This window comes from Cynocephalus volans, chromosome 4 (assembly GCF_027409185.1).
Source record: "Cynocephalus volans isolate mCynVol1 chromosome 4, mCynVol1.pri, whole genome shotgun sequence".
Taxonomy (NCBI): domain Eukaryota; kingdom Metazoa; phylum Chordata; class Mammalia; order Dermoptera; family Cynocephalidae; genus Cynocephalus; species Cynocephalus volans.
This window is the reverse complement of record NC_084463.1, coordinates 8,502,629-8,523,507: the sequence shown is the minus strand read 5'-3', so window position 1 is coordinate 8,523,507 and position 20,879 is coordinate 8,502,629. Positions and strand designations below refer to the sequence as shown.

At 38.8% G+C, this 20,879-nt stretch overlaps 1 protein-coding gene across 1 annotated transcript in view; it reads left to right on the top strand.

Moving 5' to 3' along the window:
* The window catches only part of ALG9 (ALG9 alpha-1,2-mannosyltransferase), a 98,604-nt gene extending 85,833 nt beyond the window's left edge, over positions 1 to 12,771 (top strand). Inside the window, exons 15-16 of the mRNA XM_063092925.1 lie at positions 11,968 to 12,086; positions 12,390 to 12,771. Coding sequence (XP_062948995.1) covers positions 11,968 to 12,086; positions 12,390 to 12,427 — 157 coding nt within the window. The 3' untranslated portion in view covers positions 12,428 to 12,771. The remainder of the gene's footprint in view (positions 1 to 11,967; positions 12,087 to 12,389) is intronic.
* Positions 12,772 to 20,879: the final 8,108 nt, after the last annotated feature.

The following is a 20,879-nucleotide window of genomic DNA, read 5'->3' as shown; positions in this document are numbered from 1 at the left end:
GGGGCAAGGGAGCATTTCTGGGGTGACTGCTCTGTTGGTTTTGAAGGGTTTCCTCATCTTCGCATTTCCCCGTTGGTTAGCACCCCAGCACAACAGCTGTACACATATAGTGAGAGCCCGTGGGATGAGGGAAGAGAGCTGACGCTGTGCATTGTTCTCTGAGAATGTGAAATGTTTGTAGAGAAGAGCAGAAGGTGTTGATCACCTTCCCATCTGCCTTGTAGTGATCAGAGAGTGACTGGAGGTGGTGATACAGTCACACAAGTGATACGGATGAGTATTGTCCTCCAGGTCCCTGTGTGTTCAGCACTCTCCTCAGCCAGAGGGAGGAGGAGACACAACTGGGATACCATGAAATAGGAGTGCCTTTCGCAGAAATCCTACCTGCTGTTCCTCACTGAACATCCTGATTCTCTAACAAGCAAGAGTTTGAGTAGAAACAAAGCATAACTGGCTCAGTTTGGTAAACATTATTGAGCACTTTCTAAATCTAAGTGCAGACCCCTGAGATATTGGGGAATTTATAGTGTGCCTGAGGAGATATACTATGGTTCACAGAAAGTGCTGTTGGAGCGTAGGAGGGAAGGATTAATTCCAAAGAGCCTAGGGTTGGGGGGACCAAGGAAGATTCCAAGAGGAGATGCTGTCTGAAGATTGTATTGGTAATAAATGTGGGAGAGGATTGAAAGGAGGGAAAGTTGGAGGCATACAAACTAGTTAGGAGGCTACTCTGGTTGAATAGATGAGAGGTAATGAGGGAGTGAACCCAACTGCAAAGGAGAGATAGACTCAAAAGAGTTGTTTCAGAGGAGGGTCAGGCCAAGTTTTAGATCCAGGTCCCCAAAGCCTGTGACTTTCTCCAAGGGCCTGTTATCAAGTTTTGTTTTTTGTTTTTCTGATCCTTTGCTGTATTAGAAGTGCAATACTGTCATTGTTATGGATTGCTTTCTGTAACTGGGCTGGTGTCTGACCAGGAGCTTTTGCAAATTGAGCAGACCTTGCTGCAGAGACCAGACGTAAGCTATGTTATTGTACGTCCTGTTTCTCCTGTTGCTTGGTCCCTGCTGATTTTTCATTTCCTGTTTGCCCACTGAGTGCGCCTCTGGCGTAAGTGGAGGGAAGGAGGAGGTTACTGGGGCATGCCTTCAGAGGATTTTCATTTCCCGTAAATTGTGCTCAGGGCATTATTCCATGGCTGTATACTGAGAAAAAGAAAGCAGTTGGGTTCAGAACTGAAGAGATAAAGTTCACGTGAAGGTGTGCAAGGTATAGGGAAAAGAGCATGGGGTTTGAAGACCTAGGAGTTTGATCCTGGCCACTTGTTGTTAGCTCCTCTCTGATTCCCAAATTTGCACATCAGTAAAACAGAAATAACAAAATTTTATCTATCTTATGGGGTTGTGTAAGGATTAAGTGACAGTAGATATATGAAAGTGCTTTTAAATTGTAAAGGTCACAGAAATGTTAGGCCTTTCAATTAGCAAGTTGCCTAGGGTTCCAAAATTATGCTGATTTTCTTTACATTTATCTTCCTCAGCATTTCCTAGTGTATATTGATCTAACTGCAAAAACAGCAGGATCCTACAGCCCACTTTGCCACAGCAGTTTATATCTGTCAGCACCATGGCATCAGATGTTGCTGACTTTGAGCCTATTAAGTTAGACTGTGCCGTCAAAGTCTGTGTGCCTCAGAGCTGTCACTCTGAGGTGGTGCATGAAATGCTTTTGGGAGCATGATCCTGAAATGCCTTCGAGCCTGTCCCTGGGGCTGCTGCATTTCATCTGTCTTCTTGAAACAATGGTTTTTGTACTTCAGCAGTTTATGTAACAAGGAGAAATAATGGTACCGTAGGGATGTAATGGTCATTCATGTCTCAGACTCTAGATCAGATGGAGCTGCATGCCTAATTATTCTCTTGGTCTTTCTGAGGAATGGAAAAGATTTAAATAAGCCTGTGACACTCAGCCACGTGATCTGTTTAGAAATATAAGCAGGTTAATTTCTCAAATGTTTAAGTCCCTAAAATCTAAATCTGTTTTCTTTACAGTTGATTTCTGTGAGATCATTTCTTCTTTCCTCCGTTGTCTGTCTGTCCATCCAATTAGCAATTACTTACAGAACACTGGCAGGCACTGTGATGAATCTTAGGTAGATGGTGATGAATGGTACACACCAGTTCCCTGTCTTCTTGGACCTTCCAGGATAGTGGGGAAGCTGGCATTAAACAAACAGCCATACAGATCAGTATATAATTGCAAAATGTGTTAAGTACTTTAAAGGAAAAGTACAGGGTACTACAAGAGGAGTCAGCAGCAGGGAAGCACCTGTAGTCTTCTTGCTCTGTCCTTAAGCCAGCTAAGCAGGTTTGGATTTGTTATGTGCTTGTCACAGAGCTAGATTCCTTCAGGAATGCAAAAGAAGTAATTGGACACAGACTTTGCTCTTGAATAACATAACTTTTGTAGGAAGACCTATGCATATGAAAACAATGTGAAAATAGTGTTAAGACCAAAGAGGTGCCAGATTATGTGCTAGAAATTCAAAGAAAGGAGAGATCCATGAGGGTTAGAAAGACTTCGTGAAGGAGGTGGTGCTTGAGTTGAGGCTTAAAGGAAAAGTAGGATTAAATAAGCGCTGGTGTTCAATGCTGTACCCCACAGATATGTACAATTAATTATGTTTTAATAAAAATAAATAAAAACAAATAAGTGCTGGTGGTAAAGTGGGAAGAATCACTTATTTGATTCAAGGAGAAGGAATCATGAGTACAAGTGGAAAGATGAAAAGAAGGCTGTCGGATGACAGTCCCAAGGGTCAGTGTCAAAAAGTTTACTTTACCTCTTTGGCTGGTTTGAATTTGCTGTTAGTTAAAGTAATCTATAATATATCATCCAAATCAGAACTCTTTTGAAAGTAAAAGGAGCTCAGTCTTGGGCAAATTGGGATATATGATCATACTGCTTTAATGTCACCAGAATAAAGAGGCTTATCCCAAAAAGTGGGATGGGAGGATGAAGCTATAGATATAGTTCCTTTGCCCCACAGTCTGTGTTTACTATGTGGATTTGCTCATAATTTACTTATTTGATTTACTTTGCTGACACGCTTTTTGTTGTAGCCTAGATTGGGCATTAGCTGTCTAAAGAGGAAGCAATAAGGGTACTGCAGCTCCTCTCCCCTCCACTTCTCTCTGGGGTGTGGAAGACAGTACCAGCACGTAGAAAACAAAATCATACTCTGAGTGTGTCATCAGAGATTCCACTCCAGGGAGAAGGATCTTAAGGGGTATTAAGACAATTTTGTGATTGGGGCAACTTTAGAATTCCAAATACCTCTGATTATGTGAAGAAGCTTGTTTTCTGTTGAAATTGTTGTAAGATAATCAAGGCCTTCACTAGAAGTACTTATTAAATAGGGCTAGTTCGTGTTAGCCCTTTTGGAGAATGGCAGCCCAGGTGCTCATCAACTTCTTTTTCTAACCGGTTCCTTCTCTGCTTTGATAAAGGCCTAGAGACCCCAGACCCCATCATTAGAGAGAGGATCCAGGCATAAGATCTTAATAACAAGTTTTCAGTTTCTCCTCACACATAGCTGGTACCCAAGCCACAACTTCCTCTCCGTGATTTTGCCATGTCTGTGTCTGGCTCATTTTATAAAGGTTTATCAGACTCCCAGGATATGGGGTCTAAACTAGTTGACAATATCCCTTTTTAAACCAGACACATTTGTCACTCAATGGCCATCTCATATTACATACTTTCTAAAATAAGAGAATTTTTTTCTTTCTTTGAAACATGACATAATTGCAACTTGTATAAAATAGCTTGACAAGTAGGTCGTTATAATGCTTACTCTGAGATTTCCCAGAGAGGAGTGAAGGGAGAGTGTTGCAATAAAGTACCAACTCAGTGGTGAGCTCCTCTCTTAAGTGTGGTGAGAATGTTTGGCTGTGGGAGTCTGTTAGGAAATGCCTCTACAGGATGTTGGAGTTGGCCTCCTGAGCAACAGGGCCTGTTTGTAGCTTCGGAAGCAAGTTGGGAGGCCCTGCCATTGCTTTTCACAGCCACTTTCCACCCACTCTTTCCTTTTGTCTTGCTGGCTTTGCTTTCACCTTTGGTTTTTGGATTGAGAGTTATTTTTTTCTATTTTGGAACATATTAGCCTCATCTAACTGAATTTTAGGCTTGCCTGGTTGGGGGATTGAGACTATTTGGGGGAATTTAGGGCAGGATTTCAAAGCCCTGCAAATTTATAATTATAGGTGAAAAGTAGACACAAGTAAGGAGATAGAAGTTAAAACTTTCAGCTGCTATGAAAGGAGAGGGGCTTTTTCTTGTCAAAGGACATTTACAGTAGCAAGGTGGGTTCTGTACTAATAACATATGCTGCTTATGTTCTTTCATTGTTTGGCATAGGATTCTCAGTGGCCACTGAACTTTAGCTGCTGTGGAGAATTTTCTTTCTTTTTTTTTTTAAGATGACTGGTAAGGGGATCTTAACCCTTGATTTGGTGTTGTCAGCACCACGCTCTCCCAAGTGAGCTAACTGGCCATCCCTATATAGGGATCCGAACCCATGGCCTTGGTGTTATCAACACCACACTCTCCCAAGTGAGCCACGGCTGGCCCCTGCTGTGGAGAATTTTTACTAAGACCGTGGCTTTCCATTTAGCCTCCAAGAAGATCTGAACTCAGCAGCCAGGAGGCCTAAAGAGCCCATGACACCTGCATTCATTTTTGTCCTATGTGGTAGGGTAGTCTGGTTAATAGGAGCTATTGTCTCCCCCAGTCCCTAGCTCTGGCATAAGCAGAACTATTTATTTCTGGAAGATAATAAGACCATTGGAATAATCACTGTAAAGTGCAAATTAGTTGGAAGCTTTTGTTCCAGTTATTGCTGTGTAACAACCACCCAAACTTAGTGGTATAAAATAACAGTTTTTAATCATCATTTTCTCTTAAGGTTCTGGGTGTTGGCTGGGTTCAACTAGCCAGTTCTCACTCAGGGCCTCTAATGCATTCATTGGCCATCAGATGTGGTGGCTGAGGCTGGATGCATCTCGAAGGTTTTCTCACTCACATGTCTGGCAGTTGATACTGGCTGTTGGCTAGATCTCAGCTGGGGTTGTCAGCCAGAACACCTACATGTGGCTTCTCCATGTGGCCTGGGCTTCCTTGCAGGGTGGTGGCTGACCTTCAAGGGTAAGCATCTCAAGAGCTGTGTAGTTTTTATGACCTAGCCTTAAAAGTCATACAGTATCCACTTCTGTCTCATTCTGTTGGTTAGAAGCAAGCCACTTGAATAGCCCATGAAGATAGCCCATGCTGTTGGTTGAATAGCAAGCCACTGGAATAGCCATGCAAGCCACTTGAATAGCCTGTAGAAGGAATTAGACATCCCCTGTTGATGAGAGGAGCGTCAAAAATATATGGACATGTTTTAAAACCACCATAGATCTTTTAAATGTCATTCTCTATCCCAACTGGACAATTTTTGAATTTTTTCTTTTTAAAGGAGACTTCTTACAGAAGAGACATATGGTGTACAAAATAGTCCAGCAAGCTGTTTCTATCTGCAGCCTTCTTACTACCCAGGTAGAAAGGGAGACCATACCCCATGGCAGAATTTGGTTAGAGGCCAACAGTTTGACATGCTTCAGATGATGTTCTGATCCTTTGGGTAGAATCAGTTCTCCCTCCTAAGCAGTAACTGAAGTGCTCTTATCTTTTCCCTATGTCTCAATCATGGTGGTGCTCTTAGCTCCCTCACTGATGCCAAGAGTACTGAGAAACTGTAAGGAAGAAGAGATTAGAGTTTCTCTACTTTTGTAATTCTGTATGAGCATATTATTCTCTATTTTCTGTTTCATTATCAGTTTTTGGACTTTTCTTTTTTTCTTCTCCCTGGATACTTTCCTGAGACCCTTCATCTGGCAGAACTACCCCAGGTCAGATTTGGCTTCAAAATACATTGATGTTCTGTTCATTGTAGTATTTAGTCACTTAATTGTTGAGATCTGCTGACATTTGAAGAGGAATAAACCTTTTTTCATTTTTCTGAAGCTCAGAGAGTTGGCTTTCTATTGTTGTGAAATTAGTTCTTCACAAAGAGAACATTTACCAGACCATCTGTGCTTTAAGCCCATGCTATAGAGACCCTCAGGTTTAAAGAGTATATACAATGTTTTAGGATTGTCATTGCTTTTAGCTAGTTTAGACTATGTAGCTTATAACATCAGAGATCTTTGTTCTAAGTTCTTTGAAAGGTAGAACCACATCTCATGTTGATTCTTTACAACTCCTAGCACATTATAGGGCTTTAGAAAATATTTATTGATTATTTGACATATTTAACATTCTTAAAACTGGATTTATGCTAGAGTAAAAAGAAAAAAGGTGAAATAAAGATTTCTTCAGAAGCTTCTGATGTCCTGATTTGGTAAAATTAAGATCATTGAGTTATTTTAAAGTATACTTACTGATTATTTCATCTCTCTAAAGAAGTAGCCAAAATGAGGGGCCAGAGAGCAGGGATGAAAACCCTCTTAACCACTGTTTGGCATCTTCTCCATAGGAACGGTGAATGGAGCATATAGTATCTATATATCCAAATAGCTAGCAGATGAGGAAAAGACTGGTGAAGAGCATTTCCCCAGCAACCTTGGGACTGAAGGTCGTAAAATGGCTAGTTGCTTAATAGCAATTCTTTCTCAATTCCCTTATTCTGAATATTGGCTAAAGGTGACTGGTCAAGAGGTATGATATTATGCCAGATGTTAGCCAGGGCAACAAATCAGCTGCATGATTCACTCTATATACCAGTCTCACAGTGCCATGACTACTTTGTGACTCAGCAAACTGTCTAATCATTACACAGTATTGGTCTTTGGAGGATGCTCCAAATAGTCGAAACTGTGAGTATATTCATTCAGTGTCAAGGGTCTGTTGTACATGCCTGCTGGAAATAACATATTATACTGGTCACATGGATAATGATGATTCAGCAAATTCTGTTTAAACTGAAACTTAGAGAGGTTACTTGACCTTTTGCAATAATATTTTCTTTGCTAGTGTGGATGCCTTCCATATGTCACTTGCACTCTAACATCCCATGGGCCACTGCAGCACGACTCCCCCTACTCCCCAAGCTCCTACTTTGCTCTGTACCACATAATGGCTTTAAAACTGAATTGTTTGGGAAGAGAAAAGAAAGAAAGAACTCCATATTATTTTTGATATTTCCTTTTCCTTGTGGAAGATGTATATTGCAAGAAGGAAAGGAAGTAAAATAGGTTCTCTGATTTAAGAGTCAGGGCATGGTCATTCATTCATTCACAGTATATATTGAGCACTTTCTGTGTTACTGTTCTAGAAGATAGAGACATACAGTTAGATTGATAAAGTTCTGTCCTCAATGACTGACATTCTAGTGGAATATAACATATAGTATGCAACTCCTGTATTCATTGTTTTTATGGAACAGGGTTATAAGTCATCTCTTTATTAGTTACTGACCATTAATGTCCCTCACTTCATTTCCTGTTAAAGAACACAGTTACATCTTTGCTCCATACCAGCTTTTAGAGCAGTTCTTAAATTGCTAGATATGTGACTATAAGCTGATTATGACTAAAAACAAGTCTTGAAGGGATTCTAAGGTTTTCTTCAAAACTGAAGATAGCTGTGAAAGGCCAGTTCTGCACTGAGGGTTATAGAAAGTCTCTCACTGAAATGTGAACTAAGTGCAAGAGAGAGAGAGAAAACTGGCTTTAATAAGCCCCAGCTGGAAAGACAACTGGCAGTGGGCTTAAATTACAGGTTTACAAGAAATATTAGTGTTTGAGTGGGTGGATGGTTGGGTGGATGGATAGAAATAGATGGAAATGGATGGATGGATAGATATATAGACAAAGATAAAAGAGGAAACCTGAGTACTAGAATGTTTTCTTTTTTAAATGAAAAATTGACCGAGCATTTCTGTTTGTGCCTGCTGAACTGGTGACATCATGGATTGGTAGCCAGTCTTTCACTGACGTCCGCAAGAGCTGATTTAAATCTGCACAGCAGGATGCTCCCCAGTCCTGATAAATAGGGCTGGTAGTTGAATTAGAAAACATTCTGAGCCGTCAGCTAATTATGCTGTTCAGACAATTGCTTTGTCCGGGTCGATTTCATCCTTGAATCGCTTGAGTGACTTTCTCACTGAGAGGGGAGGTATTCAGTTTCCATGATACAGGCACATGTATCATTTTATGTCTCCCTAAATTATGCTGCCTGTGCTCCCCTAGGGCAATACTTTGACGTTTCTATTTATTACAGACATTATTGTATAAGTTTTGTTAGGCATTACTTTTGTTCTATTTTGAGATTCAGTCTGATTTTTGTTTCCTTGTGTATAAGTGTGTGCATGCATGTTATTCCAATGCTCAACTGCTCTTTTCTTTCACACAGGCAAATAACCAATTTGATTTCCTTTTATCTAACAACAATACAAGTTCAAAATGCCCCAGTCACACTTAACATATTAAAGCTATTGATGGTAAAGAAATTAATCTAGAATAGCAGCTATAGTGTAAGAAATGAAGAATGTAAGCCAACTTGTTATTTCGGTTTTTAAAAAAAAAATCATAGAATCTTACCATCCCAGCTCAGAGATGAGAATGGGTGTAAGTGTATATTGGCTGTTTCCTCACTGTACCTTCTAGAAGAAATTAGTTAATGGGTTAGCATGTTAAAGGTAAGTAATGCTATTAAAGATCACAACCAGAATTTGCAGGAGAAAAGGTGGCTCATCTTCTAAAACGGATAATAAGGATTTTTCCAGTACCATGAAATAGATTCTTCTTAGCTTCTCCTTATGTTTAATTCCCACCTTTTACATAGTTTTGCGTTCAGGCTTAACTAGAAATGCCTCCTTCCTTCCTGAACACATTATTAGAATTTGATGCTGAATTTCTTATGATTGTAAACTGAGGGAGCATGGCAGAATCAGGAATGTGTTTTGGATCTCTTGATGTATCTAAGTCAGACCATGTTGGTTCTTAGCAAAATGGTTATTCCAAACCACAAATTCAGCCAGGCTTTGAATTCCTCAATGAGAGTAGGAAACCTTTCTTGTTTGTCATTGTATCCTGGCAATTAACCCATTGCTTGACATGGTACTCAGTTATTTGTGGTTGAACTAAAGTAAATTAAACTCATATCTCATTTCTGTAATATCCCTTCCTCACTCTCCTCATTAGTTCCTCCATTCTTCCTTCCTTCCTTCCTTCCTTCCTTCCGTCATATATCTCTCTGATAGATTCTAGCTTGTCATTACCTCTGTTTTTTCTTGCACTTGTGTCATCAAAATGCCATACTTAAATAAGTTTTTGAAACTTTTGATGGCTTATAATTTTGTAGAAGAGAGGATAGGTATCTCCTTTGCTCTTAATTCAAACATTTTCATTTTTAGATTTATAAATTCAATTAGAATGATTAGCCAGTGGAGTTTTTTAAATCTCTTAATCATCTGTTTCCTTCCAGTCACCTCTGTAGACCTGCCTTCAGCTTTTGTTAACTTATGAGCTGTGTCAAATAAAATTTGACAAACAAATGTCATAGAAGATTAAAGAATATGGTCACGTCTTTCTAGCATAACAGAATTGTCCAGGTTCTTGTAAAATATTACATGACAAAGTCCTTCTTGTTTAATGACTGGATGAGAACACCTTATTTCCTTTTTGTCCTCAGAAATATATTGTTCATTCATCAATTCTTGAGTTTGAGGAAATTTATCTAGTATACTGTCATCTGAACACTCATAGTTTGAAATTTTGCTTGGATGATCAATTTCACCGTCATTAGAGTCTAGAGTGCTGCTATTTGTCTTTTTGCATTCATCTTCTGATTTGGCTAAGAATTGTGACATGTCTTCCTCTGTCAATTTTCATTGCCATTATGGGTGGAAAATAAAAAAATTCTGGACTCTGAACTGTTTAATAAAAGCTAAAAGCAGACTAAAAATATAGTGTCTCCAATTATATATACCTTATTGAAAGATGATGCAGTGCTTTGGACAATGCAATACGTAAATTGAAGGATAATGCAATAATGATGATTTATTTCACTATATTGCATTATCATTTTCAGTGATTTCATCATTCTTCTTTTTCTTATTATTTTAGTCTTTTAAAAAATAAGCATAGTTGTAAATAATTCAAGATACAGAAAAAAATAAGACCACCAAGATCCTGTAATGCACTTTAGATTTATAAAAAGTCGCAATGGACCCATATGGTAATTACAAGATAGAATGAGTTTTATTTTATTTTTAAAAATAAGTATGATTTCGTTTTGGTTTTTGGAAGACTCTAAAAAATAAAATCATGAACTGGCTCTCCTCCCAAATAGTAAGGAATTGCTCCAAAATGAAAGTCAAAAACTAAAATTGGGTCCCATGGATGGACCCTAATGTTATACCAAGTGCTGTGTTGACCAGAAATATAATTAATGATGACCATATTAGTGAAGCTTTTATTATGGAGTCAGTGAGGATGGAAATGCACTTAGTTAGTTTTAGTCTTTCTTTGCTATACTTAAGCTTGTGGGAGTTTGTACCAGCTTAAGTCTTTCTATTCCAACTTTTACCTTATCTGTGCAGCATGGACAAAAAGAGTAAATTAACTTCTTTTTGACTGAGGTAGGTGCTTTTTCTTCCTGTTCATTTCGTTTGCAGGAACCCTGCTTTATCTCATGTGTCTCTTCTCTAAGCCACTTTTCTTTATGAAAGCCCTTGAGCTATTAGCTGTTGAAGTGAAGTACATCTCTGTTGAGCACAGGGCACTACCAGCGTCCCAGCTGGGAAGAATCTCCAAGAGGTGTGTTTGCCAAGCACGATATCATTGTGTGCAGGCATTGCAGGAGTCTGCCAAACCCAGCCTGCCAGTACAAATGCCACGTTGACATGACATTTACAAGTTTAGAATTTGGAAAAGGATTGGCAGTGGAACACCCCTCAGCTACCTCATTTAGGGTTGTCATAACTGGGCCAACTTTTGATTTTCAGACTCAAATCACAGTCAGGAAGTGGTACTTCATATAGAATTTGAAACTATCATTACAACTTTTTCTAGGAAATGATAAATTCTGTTAACCTGTCCCTGGAATGCAGTATAAACCATAATGGTTAAGAGTGCAGACACTGGAATCAAACCTGGATTTGAATGAGGGCTCTATCGCTTACTGTGTCACCCTGAACAAGTCACTTATTTTGTGTGACCTTGAACAAGTTTAAGGCTCAATTTCCCATTTATAAAATAAGGATAATAATGTCAGTTTCCTCATAGCACTATCAGATGTATTAAATAATATATTTAAAAGTGTAAACACTTTTCATATTTTTCAGAAATGCATGAGAAATTCAGGTGTTTAGTTCTCATATTTCAGTAATTAGTAGATATGTTATTTGCCAGGGAAATGTCACAACATGAACTTGTGTGTAGACTCTCTCCTTGATTTAGGCATTACTGGAACACTATGCACAGGCACCCAGGATGTAATTTTCTTCACCTCTCTAGGAAAATTTAGAGTTGGAGTCAGGGTCATTTGGGTATTTGGCATCTCTACAGTTTCTCAGATGCTGAAACCATTTGGGTGTTAAGAATTCATTTCAGTAATAGCAGTCCTTTAATTGACTTGGACCTTCTCTATGGTACATTCTAATGCATGGTGAGGACTTAGAGCTGTTGTGAAGGATATACAATGGCTTATTAGGGAGCCTCTCTTTTCGGTGTGGGTACCAAGGTACTTGGTTTTGAGTAGGTCTTTTAATGATCTAGTACCTAAATAACAGACTTTTCTGTGCCATGTATACAAAATATAATCCTCACCACAGTACTTTATTTCCTTTAATCATTTTCAGTACCATTATTAAATTCTCCCAAATGATAAAATTCTTTCTTTTCTTTTTTCCCCCTTGTTTTTCAGATCTTCAAAGCTGTTGCGGGCATTTTATGTCCCTTTCTTGTCAGATCAGTATACCGTGTATGCAAACTACACTATCCTCAAACCCCGGAAAGCAAAGCAAATCAGAAGGAAAAGTGGAGGTTAGCAACACACCAGTGGCCCCAAAGGACAACCGTCTTGTTAACTAGTGATTCCACTGACCTGACTCCAAGTCATCACCTGTAACATTTGTAATAAAGGTCTTCTGACATGAATACTGGAATCTGGATGCTTTGGACTAGTCAAAGTGTATTTCAAAGTGTAGTCAAAGCCACATTCACTTCTTGCCTATATTTCTGTTCTGCATGTAAACTTTTTGTAGCTAGGCAGAGAAAGGCCCTAAAGCAAGGATAGATATACTGCTCTGCATCTCATTGTTTTTCTTCTGTTCAATTGTTTACCAGACAGGAGAAGAGCAGAACCAACTTACAGGAAGAATTGAAAATCCCTGGACTGAATGACTGTGTTAAACTGTTCTCCACACTCTGGCCTGGCATCTGAGAACTAGCAAGCCTCTCCTGGGCCATATGGGCTTCTCCACCAAAGCTGTTTGGCAGCTCCTAGCAGACCTTCTTGTTCAAATCCTAGTGCTGAAAATGAGCACAGCCTAGTTGCCAGCCCACATGTCCTTTTCACCTCCAGCAAGACTAAGCTTCTATAAAGCACTTCACAGGACTAGAACCCTGTCCTGGAGCTATCTCAGGAAAAAGGCGACCATTTAAGGAACTGTGACCTAATTTTATTATATATGCCTCTAAGTTTTATTTTATTTCCTTTACAACCAATTGTAACTGTATGGTTTTTTTTTTGGTTTTTGGTTTTTAAGTTTTAGCTTGCTATTTCTTGAATTCTAGACTCTTCTGTATAAAGGTGTTAACAGACCAAACTATAACTATATAGGGCATATTTGGAGAAAATTAATTCTATCAGTTGGCAGATTTAGGTACCACGTTTTTAAGTAATGTATTCTAAGGCCATTTCTGAGGAAATTAAGAATTTCCTTTTTCTAAGCAACCCTAGTGAAAAGGATCAGTGTATATAAAAGGCACCCTTTTTGAGTTCTGTCTGTTGCAAGACACATCCTGCACGGGGCACTTCTAGTCAAATAGGCAATAAAATAAGGACCTAATTAAATATAATAAGTATATACTATTACTTTACCTTTACATATGGTATTTCACAGTTTACAAGCCACTTTCATAACATCTCATTTGATCCTCAAAACCACAACGTGAGGTAGACAAGGTAGGTGATTTTATCCCCATTTTATAGATGAGGAAACTGAAACTAAGAGGAGGGAGATAAAGTGACTTGCCCAAGGTCACACAGCCAGTAAGTAATAGAGCTGGACTACGCGTTTCTCATCTAGTGCTCTGCCGTACTTCCTAACTCAACTCTGAAAACATTACTTGAAAGGATGATGAGGTTGACCACAGACTTGATTAATATTGTACTTTCTATTTTTAGGGAGAATTTTATCTGTATTTGAGTTCTTCGGAGCCTGCAATCTGCCTGTGTGTTAGAACATGACGGTGGTACTGCATGATGCATCCTGGCCTGTTGCAGGAAAGTAGTGCTCATGTTTGGAAGTCATATTCCTTTGCAGCCATGCAGGATCCAAATATCAGTAGTATTCCTGTAGTCAATCTGGGGTCACCTCATAGGTGCCTTATTTCATTAAGGGTAACTTTCTAGTATCTGCAAATAGGATAAATCTATTTTTCAGAGTTTCCATCTTTCAAAGAGAACTTTTCAGTAGGAACCAATCCCAAGAGAGGAGAAAATAAATGATAACAAAAGAAATGGCTGGTTACCATACAAAAAGTCTCCTCTTTGGAATCCCCTCTGAAGGAATATCTGAGATGGAGTTGAAGCCCTGGAGAGGTAATAATAGATCTAAACAGTATAGAATTATAACTGGAGGGTGAATATAGACTAGTGTCCCACTTAATTTAAAGATCTCTGGCATTTAATTCTCAATAGTTGCTTACTGCTTTCCAAAACAAATATTGGCACATATGATCTGACTATAGGACAGAGAGTTTTAAGTGAAACATCTTGCCTTACTTGCAGTAGTAGTCTGCTGTCCTTCACAGTGGCTCAGGCCCTCTACTTTTTACAGGGATAAATAAAAAAGTCTAGTCATGGAGGTCCGTGATGAGTGGCTTTTTTGTAATCAAAGAGGTACAATGCTAGGGCCAGCCCGTGGCACACTTGGGAGAGTGTGGTGCTGATAACACCAAGGCCAAGGGTTCTGATCCCTGTATAGGGATGGCTGGTTAGCTCACTTGGGAGAGCGTGGTGCTGACAACACCAAGTCAAGGTTTAAGATCCCCTAACTGGTCATCTTTTTTTAAAAAAAAAAAAAGAAAACCAAAGTGGTACAATGCTGATCTATTTTTATCATCTTGCTTGTCAAAAAAAGACCTTCTGAACAAGAACTTAATTACAATATAGCACACACAAAAAGGCCAGGATTAAAGCAAGGATTCCTTGGCAATGTCAGTTACTATTCCTTTTAAAACCTGATTTTGGTTTTCTCTGCTCTAGTGTCTCTTCAGTGAGAGCACAATAAATTGCAGAATACTGTGTCAAGTGCTATAGGGAAGGGATAGAAAAATGAATCATTTTTGTTGTGACACTTTATAAACACATTTTAAAATCCCCAGTTGTTAGCAATACAGAGAAGTTAGTTTTGCCAGGGAAAAAGTTTCAAAACACATGGTCAGAGCAGCATTTGTCCTCCAAAGAATCAGTGTTCAGCATGAGCTGACAGCTCTGCTTGCTGTAAAGATAAAGTATCTAAGGTACTTATTTCTCCAGATTGTTGAGTCTGAAGGAATGAGGGACAACAGATTATTCATAACAACTTTTGATTATGGGCTGAGTCAAAGAGTGGGTATACTTGGTAAATCCGGGTTTCTCTGATCTCTAGCTCTAGAGCAGCCTTATCTGCATCCTAAATCTCATAACGCTAAGTACCATTACTGAACCAGTCTGTGATTTGTTACCAAAATTTTCCTCTTACCTGGTAGGTGTCATCTGATAAGAAAGAAGACAGGTCATTTTAATCTCGGGATAATCACAGAAATGTGCAGCCCATAACCATTATTACTAAATTCAAGTTTAGAAAGAGACCTTTTGCTTTAAACAAAGATAGTTCTTGATCCCATTTATTTGGGTCATTTTTCTTAGTTTGAAGTCTGGGAAAGAACCTCAAAAATCCTCTGTGATTCTGCAGCATGAGATCTGGGCAAAGCACCGATGGCAATCCTTTATTGTGTTTTGCATTTCCTGAGATTTATTGAAATAAGAATTCACTGTGATTATGTAGTCTTCTGGCTAGTATCAGGCAGCTCTGCTTTTAATTTGGTTAATTTTATTTTCTCTGAAGAGGAAAAAAGGCACAATTTAATCTTTGCCTCAACAAGCATATTAAAGCTCGTGTTAACCCATTCTTACTCTCCTACGTTAAATGCCTTGGGTAAATGGATAAATGGATATGTGCTCAACTTTAATTTTTTTTTTTTTTGCAACAGAAAGATTAGACTTCCTTATGTCAGTGTTGGATTTCAGAGGCTCTCTAGTGTATCTGTAAATCTGTATGTTGCCTTTAATTTTTCCTATGTACATAATCATGTGATTCATGCTGCAAATGAAATCAGGAAGCAGTACAGTGTTGAAGCAAGAGTGTTGTCCATTTTACTTGTCTTCCTGATCCTTGTACTTTATTTCACATGTCAGTGTTTACATTATGTACTTCTTGTATTTTCTGTGAAAGAAAAAGTAAATAAATCTTGGCAGTTTGATTTTTTTTTTTCTTAAGGTGACATTTTCTTTTTTGCTTTTAGCTTTTAAATCTTTGTTAGAAATTAGAAACTGAAGGAGCTCAACTCCTTTGTCTCCCATCCCCACCCCTAGGTGTACAGACCTACCTTCTATAGGCCAAATATCTCAGAATGTTTATCCTGAAAACTTTAGAAAGAAGCCTTTGGGCAATCCAGTGAAGATTAATTTTGTTTTGCCTATGGAAAAACCAAGCACAGTAGGAATTACTCAGTGTTTGAACATTGTGCCTAAAAGAGATGAATTTCCTGGACACATCTTAAGTTTTTGGATTGAGAATCTCTGGTCTGTGCCAGTCTAATTTTCATAGAAATCCTGATCCAATTATATTTAACATTCAGGTAATTTCCCCCTTTGTGGGAGGTTGTCAGGAGGAATAAAACTTTTTTAATAAATGAATTGCTAACATTGTTCCTATACCTTGTATCTTATACCCAATAACCTCTAGTAACTATCTGGTTTTGTGCCACTGACTATTCTTTTCCTTCCCATAGAACCCCACATGCCCTTGAAACTTGGTTTGATTTATTTCTCCCAAGATGCTTTAGGGAAGGATGCTTTTATTAATATAATTCCAGAATGAAGAAATCCACAGCCTTAATTTCTTTTCCCTTGTCTAGAATGTCATTCTTCCTTCTGTTTGTTACTCTTATTTTAGGGCTGAGTCTCTCTTTTCTAAGAAGCCTTTCTAGAATTTAGACTCTTGTGATTATTTCCTTTTCTGAACCCTCTGCTGTACCTAGTGTTTTTACTAATGGCATAGAACCTTAACATATAAACCTTGTAAACCTATCTCCCAAGAAAATTGTTGGCATGTTTAGGGGCAAAGACCATCTCATACTTCTATTTATTCCCAGTGGTCAACAGGGTTCCCTGAACATTTTGACTGTACGTGCTTATTGACAATGAAGGAAAGAAAGGCAGAAAGAAACCTGAAACTAATATACAGCTATTGCTCTCCATTTGGCATGTATTTTTAGACCACAGAAAATATAGCAAGTTGTAAGTCCTATAGTACTCAAAGGGCAGTTTGGAAGATGTGAATGAGGCTCAATAATATATATATCAGTAGTTCTGAAGTACACTGGTTTTTGCACAGAAGCAGATTCCTCAGGATAGCTTCTAAAAAGAGAGATGGGGTACCTTTATTGAATATTTCTGTTATTTGATTTTGGAGGGTCAGACCTAGCCCAGGAGTTTTCCAAGTGAGTTGGGGTCAGAAGGCCTTTCCTGAGGAGGTCCTCAGGTCCTACCAGCTGCACATGCTCTGCTAGGAAAAGGAAGTCTAACTAGAAGATGATTTTGTAGTGATACATTCAGATTGAATAATATGAAGTAGCAAGTGATATTTTAAAACTGAAAGCTTTTTTGGCTCTCTTCAGAGTATAACAAACCTGACATTTATACAAATTATACCCAACAAATTTGATAAATGAAATACGAGAAATTCAGATTAGGGATATGTCATTATGGAATTATAGTAACAAGGACAAATGGAATTTCTTATTGTAGCTTCATAGAATAAATAGCTGTGTTTAACAATTGGGTTTAAATAGAATTTTACCTGAATATGAGCTGCTTTTAAAATTTAAGTGAATCTTCAGATATTTTCATAAAATACTTCAAGGTGAGTAGGGCTTTTTGTTTTGCTTTTGCTTCTAGTTTCTGGGCTTGTTCTATTATTACATGCCTGATGATAAAAGTACAAACTATTTGGATGCCCTTACTGGCCAGCTGCCAAAAAAAGAAGTATAAACTAGGTGACTGCTTTGAGGGTCCTAACAGCCAGAAGATTGTGTGATTTACGACAAATTTCTGGCAAGGATCTTTCCACAAACTTACAACCATGGATTCCAGACATTGCCTGCCTTATGAAGGCTCTCTGTGACCTTCATTTACCTGCAGAAACAGTATTTGGCAACTGGCACCCTTGGCCTTTGTCATTTTAACTCACAAATCCCAAGTGGCCAAATGAGAAGGGTATGCTTTTGGCTTGTTTGCTCGCTGCTTCAGCAGCATCGTACTCAATGCTGAAGAAGTTATAATCTATAAAGCAGCAATTCTCAAACAGAGCTGCACAAGACAATCGCCTGGGGACACTCTAAAAAATTGCAACTATCTGGTTGACTGCCCAGAAATTCTGAGTTAGCCTGGGATGGGCCCAGGCATTATTTAAAAAAATTTTTCTAGGTCATTTTTCTAATATGTAGCTAGAGTTGAACACCAGTGCTCTTGACAAATGAGGCAAAAACAATCACACCAAAGACCAAAATAATTAAGCAGGCAAAATGTTGGTGTCTTTTTCTATTTATGATCCCTTGTTACCCAGGCCTCCATCCAGCCTCTTCCCCTCCACGGACCCTTTTCTGTACTTACTCGGCCTATCAAAACTTACCTGCCCTATCTCCTCTTCCCTTTGGACCCTGCTTTCTGGGAAACAATTAACTAATATGATATTAAAGTACACTAATGGATGTTAGTAATTTACTGCAGTTCTCTTCCCATTGATTCTCTAATCTCAGTACATTGAATGATAACACATCTGGAATAAAGGAATGACTACAATTTTGGCAATTTCAGACCTATTCAGTGCCATTTTATTGATTGATTTATTAGGGGGGAGGAGAGAGTTTGAGCAGGCAGACCCAGCCTTCAGAAAGACTGCCTGGCCTTCAGATTCTCACTGCTTGGCCTGCTCAAGTAAGGACCTGTGGCTGTCTTGAGTAGGACGATGGAAAAAAAAAAATGTGTGTGGGTATTAAGTCCTCCTGCTCGGGACACACTGACGGGGCCTGGTTTGTACGGTTTTTAAAATGCGCGTGTTTAGATCTGGTTTTTTGAGATGAGCACAGTGAAGACCCTACTTTACCTTTGTTCTTCTGCCTCTGATCTTCAGCAGAGTGAGTTTCTCTGGAGCTGCCGCCACCCGCCTCAGACATGAGAGCAAAGGTTAATCTCATTTTGAGAGAAATGACCTGAAATGGGTTCACTCAGCCAATAGGAAGACACTATGTACCATTCAGGAGCCGGTCTTGCCGCTTTCTTGTCTCCCTGTTCACGGTATGTCTCCAAGCCTTACTGGTATTTCCTGTAATGTGTTCCCCCTTTTTTCTTGCCAGTGAAATATTTGCAGAGATTCATGTAGAAAAGGAGGCTGGTTTTTCAGTGCTGCATTTATAAAAGAACCATGAATTTTTCTTAATTCAGCCTTTTTCTTGAGCCTTTTTCTATATTGGTGTCCTCACATTCTGTGATTACTGAAGATATTCTAAAAAATAGCACCAAAGTTTAAGTTTGTTGCCTTTTTGTTGTTTGTTTTGCTTCTGTTTACTCTCAAGTATCACTGTCTCTTGACAACCTAAGGCAACCTTGTCTGCCATGCTGTTATAGAGGTTTCCTTAATGTCCAGCAGAGGGCATCCTATTCTCACTAAAAATTTCAGAGCTCCTTTCCCTCCAGCAGCTTAGTTCGTTTCAGTTTTTGCTGTATTCTTGGTGTAATTCTAGTGTAAGCTGAAATAACATGGTTGCATTTCTTTATGCTCTGTATCCCTGCATTGTACTATTGTATTGCTATAATTGCAAAAATTTCCTGGAGAAAATCATGTCCCTAACTTATCAGTGGATGAATTGTCCATTACAACAGTGATCCCCTGATTGATGGACAATCCACAGGTTAATTCTTCTTAGTTAATTTCAGTTCTATTTGGCATGATCTTGATTGTATTCATAGGTAATAAAAGATACGTGTTTGGTTGAGAGGAGGAAGCAGCTACTCTTAGGGGCAATTACCAGCCACTTACCCATTTTCAAGTTTCCAAATATGAGCAAACCACATCACATACACAGTCTTAGCTTTATTTCTGCTAACTTCTTAATATTGTCAAAGGCAACCCAAAGGATATATGAATGTCCAGGGTTCTCTCCTTCAGATGCCAACACATTATCTACAGCACAGTAGCTGAAGGGAAGGTAATAGCATTTAGCAGGACCTGAGCCCTGTAAAGTAAAAAACCTTAGAATACCTTTGATTGCTTCCCATCCCTAGGTTATGGGGTGAGAAACAAACATTTGCAGAAGGAAGGAAGTAGAATTTGCATTCTTAAAGTGTAGGGTAACCACCTAGGTAGATGTGGGCCTTGAGGAACAGACAAGGTTAGCTCTGCCAGATTTAGAAGGGGATTCCCTTCTTCATGTGTGTAACACCTGATATCTTCCTTTGAGCTCAATTTTAGAAATATATGGGGACTTTTTGGGTTTTGGGTTGGTGTGTTTTGTTTGTTGGTTTTGTATTGTTTTGTTTCTTAATACACCCTCTAGATTGTTGTTAGATTTTCTCTGTGGAGAAGTAATACGAATAAAAGTTAACACTTATGAAACATTTACTATATGTCGGAAATGTTTTAAGTTGCTTTTTTTTCACATAGTCCTCACAACAGCCTTATGAAGTTGATAACTGTTATTAACGCCTTTTTATAGATAGGGAAACTGATGCTCAGAGGTATTATTAAGTATGTTGCCCAAGATCACATAGGCAGAAGGTTGCAGACCTGGGAGTCAAACCCAAGCAGTCTGACTCCAGAACTGCTCTTTTAACCATAGCCTTATTAAATCCCTATTTCATGACCTCTTTGAAGTCTACAGTCCTTGACATCCTGTTTTGGATGTTACATTGGGGAACCTGGAAGGATTAGATGGGCAGAGATGAAAACAGGATCTAATCAAAGTTGTTTAACTTTTTTGTCACCTTATTCTTTTCTTTCCTTTTTTTTTTTTTTTTTTTTTTGTTACTCAGAGCCTGGATGAGCTGGTTTTGTCTCCTTCTTAATCTGCTTTCAGTAACCACAGCCTGGAGGTTGTCCTAATAAGACGGAATGTGCAGATAGTACATTCAGTCTTTGTAGGGTCTTTTCTAGAATACTGTGGGCCCCCAGCTAATTTTAATCACATAGCTAGATCAGAGAGGGAGCTGATTTCCTGAAGTCCTAGAAGTTAGTGGAAATTCCGGTTTCTGATTACAGACCCAGCTGGATTTCGGCCAAGATGTGA